The sequence below is a fragment of the Lycium barbarum genome, chromosome 12 (assembly GCF_019175385.1).
Source record: "Lycium barbarum isolate Lr01 chromosome 12, ASM1917538v2, whole genome shotgun sequence".
In the NCBI taxonomy this organism is placed as follows: Eukaryota; Viridiplantae; Streptophyta; class Magnoliopsida; order Solanales; family Solanaceae; genus Lycium; species Lycium barbarum.
The window spans coordinates 82,285,423-82,295,424 of NC_083348.1; the positions used below are offsets into that span (position 1 = coordinate 82,285,423).

Below are 10,002 nucleotides of genomic sequence, written 5' to 3' on the forward strand. Positions count from 1 at the left end.
ATACGACAAATTTTATTCTAAAAAGATATACAGGAAATTTATATATAATATAAAGTTAGATATAGACAAAGTGATGTGACGCTTCTCTGTGACCTAGAATTGCATTTATCTTTTTTGTGATTTTTTTGCCTTTTTTCCTAATTTTCTATTCACCTTATTCTTAAAAATATATAAATGGCCAAATAAATATTAATTAATGAGCCAGTCGTTTTAAAGGTGACACATGAAAGAATTTAGTCCTCTAGGTTTCTTCCCATAAATTGTAACAGTATACTTCATGAAATAATTTGTAATAATGATCTCATCAATTACTTAGTAACTAAAGGGACGTTTAGAAAATGCAAAATGATAAGATTTTAGTCTTCTCCATTCTCTTTCCAAAATTGTAACTGCAGAAAGCTGTTATTTATACATGATATAATTTTCAAAACATATCTCATCATACCAAATGACTTGATGAAGCAATTGCTTTAGGGGGATAAGGCGTTATCAACCCAAGATCATGCTTATGGCAGTGGAAAAGGACAAGGTGAGATCTAAGGAATATCATTTTACTTGCTATGCATGAAAGAGATTAATTCCGTGATTATTCTCATTGATGGAATTGGTAAATATACCATAGTTACAATGTCCTATTAGGATACAAAATATACTAACCTAAATTAGAAGATTTACAAAATATTCTATGACTACATATTTACATCATTTATCATACCCCCGCAGTCGAAACGGGAGGTTGACGAACGCTGAGACTGTCCCGAAAATCCTCAAATAAGACCTGTGGCAGTCCTTTAGTGAAAATATCGGCGAGCTGATATCGGGACGGAACATGAAGGACACGTACTTGGCCGCGCGCCACCTTCTCACGAACAAAATGGATATCCATCTCAATATGCTTGGTGCGCTGATGCTGGACTGGATTCCCTGACAAGTAAATAGCACTGACATTATCGCAATACACCAAAGTAGCCTTAGGGATCGGACAATGTAGCTCCAAGAGTAGGTTACGTAGCCAGCATGATTCAGAGACAACATTAGCAACCCCCCTATATTCTGCTTCCGCACTGGAGCGGGAAAGAGTAGGTTGGCGTTTGGATGACCAAGATATCAAATTGTCTCCCAAAAACACGCAATAACCCGACATTGAACGTCGTGTGTCGGGACATCCCCCCAGTCAGCATCAGTATACGAAACCAATTCAGTAACCGAAGATGGATAGAGATGCAAACCATGATCAAGAGTACTCTGAATATACCGAATAATCCGTTTAAGAGCAAGCATATGCGTATCTCGTGGAGCATGCATATGAAGACAAATCTGCTGCACGGCATAAGAAATATCCGATCTGGTGAAGGTAAGATACTGAAGAGCACCTGCAAGACTCCGGAAATGAGTGGGATCTGCACAAAGATCGCCAGAAGCGGCACTGAACTTCGGTTTAGTGTCAACCGGAGTGGAAGAAGGCTTACACGAGGACATGCCTGCACGCTCAATAATCTCCGTAGCATAACTTCGTTGTGAAAGAAACATACCACCCTTGTGACGGGTCACCGCAATGCCAAGAAAATAATTCTGAGCCAAGAAGGTCCATAATCGAACAACGAAGAGTATCTGAAGAAGCAGTAAGAATAATATCATCCACATATAGTAAAAGGTAAGCCAAGTCGGGACCTTTGCTGTTGATGAACAATGAGTTGTCGGACCTGCTATTAACAAAACCAATGGAATAAACAAAATCAGCAAATCTTTTATACCAAGCTCTCGGTGCTTGTTTAAGCCCGTATAAGGACTTGCGCAACAAGCACACATAATCGGGATGAGATGGGTCTCGAAAACCCATTGGCTGATGCATATATACTGTCTCCTTGAGCTCGCCATGAAGAAATGCATTTTTGACATCCAACTGGTGAATGGGCTAATGCTTAGAGAGAGCTAGACTTAAAACAGTGCGAATCGTAGCTGGCTTTACGACCGGACTGAAAGTCTCACCACAATCAATGCCAACCTGTTGTGTTTTGCCATCACCTACAAGACGGGCTTTATGCCTCTCAAAATCACCATTAGACTTTTCTTTATGAGTAAAAATCCACATAGACCGAATAACATTCACATTAGGTGGACGGGGTACCAACTCCCACGTCTTATTTTTAATAAGAGCATCATATTCATCATTCATGGCCAATTTCCAATTCGGGTCACGTAGCGCATCCAACGGATTACGAGGTATGGGGGACCTGGTAACTGCCATATGTAGATTAAATGGGTGCTTGGGCTTAAAGATCCCGCGCTGACTACGAGTGACCATGCGCGTTTGGGTAGGGGGCTGCTGGATAGGAGGAGTAGTGGTGGAGTTCGGTGGGCTGTTGGCAAGCTGGCTGGGCATATGTGCGGGCTGGTCTAGCGTGGAGGACGGGAGACGCTGCTGCCCAGCCGAAGGTGGCGTGGGCAGCTGGCCTAGAGCAGGTGGGCAGCGGGGGAGGGGGACACGGCTGCGGTGAAGAGGGGCTAGTGGCGAGATGACGGATCACGTAAGGTGAAAAACCATCATCAAGGAAGTTATACGAGGTGGGAGTGGAAGTGTGGATTTTAGAGAACGGAAATTGAGTCTCATCAAACAACACGTGACGACAAATAATGATTTTATTTGAGGAAAAATCAAAGCATTTGTAGCCACGATAGCTTGGTGGATATCCCAAAAAGACACATGGAGTTGACCGAGGTTGCAACTTGTGAATATTAGTAGACGGAAAGAGGGGATAACATAAACACCCAAAGACCTGGAGATGAGAATAAGATGGTTTCCGTTGATAAAGGACCTCTAAAGGGGATTTGTAACCCAACAACTTGCTTGGTAGAATATTAAGGAGATAAGTTGCCATTTGTAATGCATGATGCCAAAACGATGGAGGAATGGAGGCATGAGCAAGAAGAGTGCGGATGACATTATTGATGAAACGAATTTTTCTTTCGGCTTTCCCATTTTGAGAGGATGTATGAGGACATGAAAGACGGAAAAACATCCCATTGGACGCACAAATTTTCCGAATTGACCATTATCATATTCTTTCCCATTATCGCATTGGACATTTTTGATAGGACGTTCAAATTGAGTAAGGATATGGGACTTAAACTCTATGAATTTTGAGTAAACCTCATATTTTTTAGCCAAAGGGAAAGTCCACAAAAAATTAGTAAAATCATCCAAGAATAAAACATAATAACGATGCCCCATAGAGCTTAAATTAGGAGACGTCCACAAATCACTATGAATAATGTCAAATGGAAATAAAGTTTCGGAAATAGAACTATCAAAAGGCAACTTAACATGTTTACCAAGAACGCAAGAATGACAAATACGAGATGAACTAGAAAATCCAAAATAGAAGCTCCCGGGTGGCCCAAACGATCATGCCAACACGTAGAAGACAAGGCAGCAAAAGTTGATGGTGAATGGAAGTGGTGTTTGAGGGTGGACAATGGATAAAGAGCACCCCTACTATTACATCTCATGATGGCCATCCCCGTTCGGAAATCCTTCACAGAAAACCCATAAGGATCAAATTCAACACTCACAGAGTTATCAGTAGTAAATTTACGAACCGATATTAAATTCTTTATGAGTTTTGGAGCAAGAAGGACATTATTTAATAACAATGGAGGGTTCGGGGGAGGCAATTTAGCACGACCACAACCTCGAATTGGAATTGACTTACCATCACCAACAACAATGCCAGTATTATGATCGCTCAAATTAAAATAAGACGAGAGAGTACCTTTTGTGGATGTCATATAAGATGTGGCGCCGGTATCCATATACCAATTTGGATCGGGTTGGCTCAACGTCATCGTGTGCATGGCCGATTCAATATCAGTCGCAGTCCACAGCGTCGTTGGGCCTGCTGCTGCATACGCCTGCTGCTGTGGTCGCGAGCCCAATATTCAAGGTTGGGCCATCGACCTGCCACCAGAAGAAGGTGGTTGCGGCTGCCACTGCTGCTGTGGCCGAGCCCACTGCTAGGTGGGATACGGGCAAGGGGGAGCCCATTGCGGCATCCACCCCCATGGCCACGGTGAAGGGGACTGCTGCCACTGCTGTAGTGGTGAAGAGGACTGCTTCCACTGCTGCTGCATGGGGGCCTGCTGCCGGTCACAACCACCATGGCGACGGTGTGCACTGCCGCCGCCAGAACCACGGCCACCGCCGTTATTTTTCCCGCCGCTAGAGCCACGATTTTTGTGGTTATTTTTGCCCCTATGATGGTGAGCACGACCAGAATTTTCCATAGGAGTGGAGTCATCAAACTCACGTTGGGAATTAGCCACCATAGACGAGGGCGAGTCATCATGCATTTCAGCCAACTCCTTTTCCTCAAGGCACAGACTTGACCGAGCTTCGGAGAATGATGGAAGAGGCTTACTTTGCCGAATGTAGGTTCCCACATTCTTGTACGCTTCGGTGAGGCCAGCCACCATTTGAAAAACGAGGCGGTTGTCGGTCACCGGAGCCCCCACGCTCTTGAGTTGATCGGCCAAGGTCTTGAGTCGTTGACAATACGCCGAAGCGTTTGGAAAATCCCGTAACTTGACATGAGAGAAATCATGTTCCAATGCAACGGCACGGGAGTTTTTGTTGTCTTGAAAAAGATTACGGAGGCGATCCCAAGCCTCCTTCGCCGATAGATCTTCTTCGATGATCGTATGCAATAAGTCCGTGGAGATGGTTGCATACACCCATTGAAGTACCATGGCATCCAAGGTGGACCACAACTCCTTTTCTTCGTTAGTGGAAGGAGATTTCTCTTTTCCGGTCGGGAGAATATGGGAAAGGGCACGGTGAGACCGAACATGAAGCTTGAATAATTCGGCCCAAGCCGAATAATGATCCGTTTCCATCTCAAGAACGATAGAAATGTGATTCTTGATGTTGGAGACAGCCATAGCAGGATGAAACTTGGTGTCTGCCATTGAAGAAGAGCAAGAATGTGGACGGAAAAGGAGAAAAAAAAAGGAAGGGGATGACGGAAAAAAATTAGGGTAGCGGAAGAGGAGGAAAGAAAACCCTAGTATCTGATACCATGAAAGAGATTAATTCCGTGATTATTCTCATTGATGGAATTGGTAAATATGCCATAGTTACAATGTCCTATTAGGATACAAAATATACTAACCTAAATTAGAAGATTTACAAAATATTCTATGACTACATAGTTACATCATTTATCAATGCATTTGGGCTATATATCTCGATCATTTTCATGGGCTTGCCAATTGCCACTCATATCTATTGATTCTTTTGTTGGCTGACTGATTTTGTTGTTTAAGCTTCATTATTTACATTGTTATTCTAGACTATTGAAAAGATTGTCTACAATTTGATTCACCAACGGGTATCTCTCTATTGCAGACAAAAGAGTACGTATTTCGTGAAGGTTATAGACAATTGAGGGGCCGGAAGAATTAGGAATATGATAATGCGTGCAAATATTGAATGGCTTTAGATGCCGCTCAACCAAAAGCATGTTATTAAGGAAGTGTTCTGGCACCTATCTTTGACGACCAAGGATTCTATTTATCTTTCTTTGTTTTTCATTATTTTGGCTTTTTCTCCTTTTTTTGTTTATTAGTATCTAAATATTTTTGTTAAACTTCCTCCTTTCCCTATAATAAATGTGATTAATTTGTATTAAATTTATTAGTAAAAGCAAATAAGTTTTCCTCACGTCTAAGATGAGTAGATCACTAACTCCTCTTTTATCCTTCCCTTCTAATGTGATTAATTTATAGTAAATTTATTAGTAAAAGCAAATAGCATTCCCTCTCCGGTCTCCCCCACGTCTTTATCAGTAAAAGCAAAGATCACTATTCATTCTTTTCAATAATTAAAAAAAAAAAAAACTCAAAATTCATTATTAAAGGGAAACAATCGCATACTGAAATGCTACAACTATTACTGAAATTCGTTATTAAATGATAAATCATAATGATTGATTAACGTGGGTTTCAGTTACTAAACTCTCTGAAAGAATCAAGCTTACTTTGTGCATTCTCACATCTATATAAAGGTTTTCACATTATCATCAGCTGATTAACAAGATGTGGTTTGAAACGTTTTTGCAAGAAAAATGATTTATAATGGAATAAAAAGAAAGTTTTGCAAGGTTCGATGAATGAAACATGAAATAAAGCAAGAGTGCAGATGGTGGAAGGTTAAGAGGCGTCGGAGGATGGTGGAGAGGAGTTTGGACGATTGCGGTGACAAAGAGCCGTTAGTTTGATTCTATTGAGATTTTTACAATTGAAGAAGAAACTACTCAAGGAAGAACTGAATCTGTACAAAGTGTAAACAGAGAATCAAAATCAAATCTAGCGAAGAATGAAGGTAGATGAACAAATAATGAAAAAGTGAAACCTAAATCAGAATCGAAGTGGAGGATCTGAAGAAATTTTAAAAAATGAATAGTATATATGTGTTGAGGCTCAGACAACGTATTTCCTCCCTTGTCAAAGTTTGTTACTTTTTTTTTTTTTAACTAAAGAAGTGATCACTTTTTGTAATATTCAAAATCATAATAATGTGCACTCAGCTTTCATGCTAACCAACTTTTTTTTTTTTTGGGGGGGGGGGGGGGGGGGGGTTTTGCTTAATCTGCTCATACAAATATTACATTTACAAGATTACTTAATTCCCAACAAGAATGTTTTTTGTGTAACTTATAAGTTTTACTTTCAAGGAACTATAAGAAGACAAACAAAAAAGTAACTAAAGAAAACCAAAAAAAAAAAAAAAACAAGGAAAAGGCACACTACATCGCTAAAACACATGAATAAATTGGAAAAAATAAAAAGGAAATGAAAAGGAAAAAAATGAATAATATTGTGAAGAAAAGAGGAATGCATGGCCAGATTTATTTGTTTCGTATTTTCTTTTTCTTTGTATATCACATTTCTTCTTTGTTATTTTTTTCAAAATATGGTAAACATCATAAAATACTTTAGAAAGTAAAATGCATATATAATTTTTATAGATACATATAAAAGATGTAGTTTATCTTTTCTACCTAATTTTTTTTTTTGTAACCGTGCAAAGCACGGACAAATTTACAAGTTAATCAAAAAGAGAGAAAACAAGAGAGGCATGGTAACAAAAAAAAGTACCCAGAATCAGTAATGTACTAAATTTATTATTGGCATTCGCAAGAAAATAATGTACTCCTACCTAACAGCTTCCTGAAGCAATAAAGTTGACTTTTCACTGGGATCTCCACTTCGCAAAAGCTAACAATAAATTTTTGACATATATATTAAAAAAAAACGTGTGCTCATTGATCTTTTTTTTTTTTTTTTTTTTTGGATCGATTCCACTATAAGACGTGAATAAGTATGCAATTTATTTACATGTGCTTTAGATTACTTATAAGGTTTCCACATGCTGACATGCCTTTGCGCTAACAACAATCTCGGAGCCACGTGAGCGGCAAGCTTGAACACTGATAATTACTTTGCATCAATCTCAAGTTAATTAGATTCCGTCAAATAAATCCTCACTATTTATGTCGAATTATTAGATGGATCTTAACAAATTCAATAATTCAGGAAGTATAAGCATTTTATGACCTGAACACCAAAAAGATTCCTTGACTTTTCATTAGTTTATTTTTTCTTGGTCAGAAATGTGCACATTTTATAATAGTTACCTGAACATGGATCAAAGCTCATTTTAATTAATTCATCTGACACATATCACGATCTTCTTTAGACTGAAATATTAACAGCACGTTTCAAGAGAAACATTAGAAAAAAGTGATCTCTTCCCTATAAATCGTGGTTTCTAATGCTTAAGTAAAAACATATCTAGACGAAAGTAGTAAGAAAAATAGAGAGAAAAAGGCAGAAACAGAGAAAAGCAAGTGTGAGAGAAGAATTGAAGAAGCATGAGTAGCATAGCTGAAAAATGGGAGCAGCTTAGTGGCAAAGAAAATTGGAAAGGGTTATTAAACCCTCTGGATCTTGATCTTCGAAAATACATCATTCAATATGGAGAATTAGCTGAATCTACTTATGACACTTTCATTTCAGAACAAGTGTCAAAATATGCTGGAAGTAGCAGGTACTCGAAAGAACACCTCTTAGCTAAAGTTGGACTAGATCCAGAAATGTATCACGTAACTAAATTTTTTTACGCGACATCATCCTTTCCACTTCCCGAGGCCTTTATGATAAAATCATGGTCAAGGGAAGCATGGAGTAAGGAATCAAATTTCATGGGGTATGTTGCTGTGGCAACAGATAAAGGGAAGGCAGTGTTAGGAAGAAGGGACATTGTTATTGCATGGAGAGGAACAATTAGAACATTGGAATGGGTTAATGATCTTCAATTTTTACTAGTCCCTGCACCTAAAGTTTTTGGTGGTGGGAGTTCTATATTACCTTTGTTAAAACCATTGGTGCATCAAGGATGGAACAGCATATATACATCTGATGATCCAAAATCACCATTTAATAAGACCAGTGCTCGAGACCAGGTACAAATTTTGTCTTCACTTATTGGTAGTTTATATAGTTTTAGTTAGTCTGTTGTTGTATATATGTTTGACTTTTCCCATAATGTTATATGACTTCCATTTGGATTAATTTTTTTTTCCACAGAACTGATATTGCATAATTCAAACACTAGTCTGTTGTACAAAGCAGTAGAAGCCTCATTGACAATTCAAACTGGAAAATTTTCACGCCAATAGACTTCATGGAGTAGCGATAAAGATATTTGAATTAATATCTTACCCACAAACTTATGTGTTTTCGGGGCATAGTAAAAGTATGATTTATCCAATCCGACCAAGTTATGTATATTACTCAACCCTCTTGATCGCTAAATTTAGCTCATCTAAAATTGGGTTGATTTGGTCGACATGGCTCAAAATAACCCATGAGAAATCATGTCCAAATATTTAAATTAACTTTTTTTTTTTGTTTCGTATGTTATATATTGATTTATTGGTTTGTTTGGTAACTAAATAAATTACAAGAAAATAAACAAACAAAATTAAAATTTGGTAAGAGTTAGATGTGTTGGGCTATAATCCATTTAGCCCATTTTGACTCAGCTCATCGCAACTCAACTAACTTCCGGACAGGGTGGGCCTATGACTAATTTTCTTTTCAAGATACTAAGATTAACGAAACTTTTTAAAGAAACAAACCCTCGAGAACCAAGGAAATTTAAGATTACTAGGGAGTTCCATCTTTTTATTTATCATGGCTTGCTTTTTAAAAAGAAAAAAAAAATCTCTTAACCAAAAAAATATTAAGTGGGAATTAATGATATCCTTTATCTTTCTTGAATTTTCTCCTTTTTGTCTTCATCATAAATCTATATTATGCTAATTCTTCATTGTAGGTCCTAGAAGAAGTGAAAAGATTAGTCGAGAAGTACATGAATGAACAAGTTAGCATCACAGTGACAGGTCACAGCCTAGGTGCAGCACTTGCAACCTTAAATGCAGTTGATATAGTTTACAATGGATTCAACAAAACAAGCAAAGGCAAGGAGTTCCCAGTGACAGCTTTTGCATTCGCAAGCCCAAATGTTGGAGATCTCAATTTCAGGGCAGCATTTTCCAAACTGAAAAATCTCCATATTTTAAGAGTTGAAAACGTGTTAGATATTGTTCCAAAATATCCACCCATTGGCTATATAGATGTTGGCGAGGTACTAATAATTGACACTGCCAAATCCGATTATTTGAAATCTCCAGGAAATGTCTTCTAATTTTCGAAAAATAGATAAAGAGTTTTTTACAGATTATCGAAAGATTCGTTCGAATCCGATCCCGCTGATCGGACTTCGTACTCCTTTAGCTCCCTTCTTTCCTCTAGAACCTCTATATGGTGCCCCAATAGAAGACTGGTTGTGGAGAAAGAGATCTTCTCTTTCCTTTTCATTACAAACAAAGCGAAGGCGCTACTTTTAGCCCTTTCAAGAATGAAGGCCCGCGCGACACG

At 38.4% G+C, this 10,002-nt stretch overlaps 1 protein-coding gene across 1 annotated transcript in view; it reads left to right on the forward strand.

The window, feature by feature from the left end:
- Positions 1-7,931: 7,931 nt before the first annotated feature.
- LOC132623496 (phospholipase A1-II 1-like) overlaps positions 7,932-10,002 on the forward strand; it is a 3,478-nt gene continuing 1,407 nt past the window's right edge. The window contains exons 1-2 of the mRNA XM_060338261.1: positions 7,932-8,522; positions 9,398-9,768. Coding sequence (XP_060194244.1) covers positions 7,932-8,522; positions 9,398-9,768 — 962 coding nt within the window. The remainder of the gene's footprint in view (positions 8,523-9,397; positions 9,769-10,002) is intronic.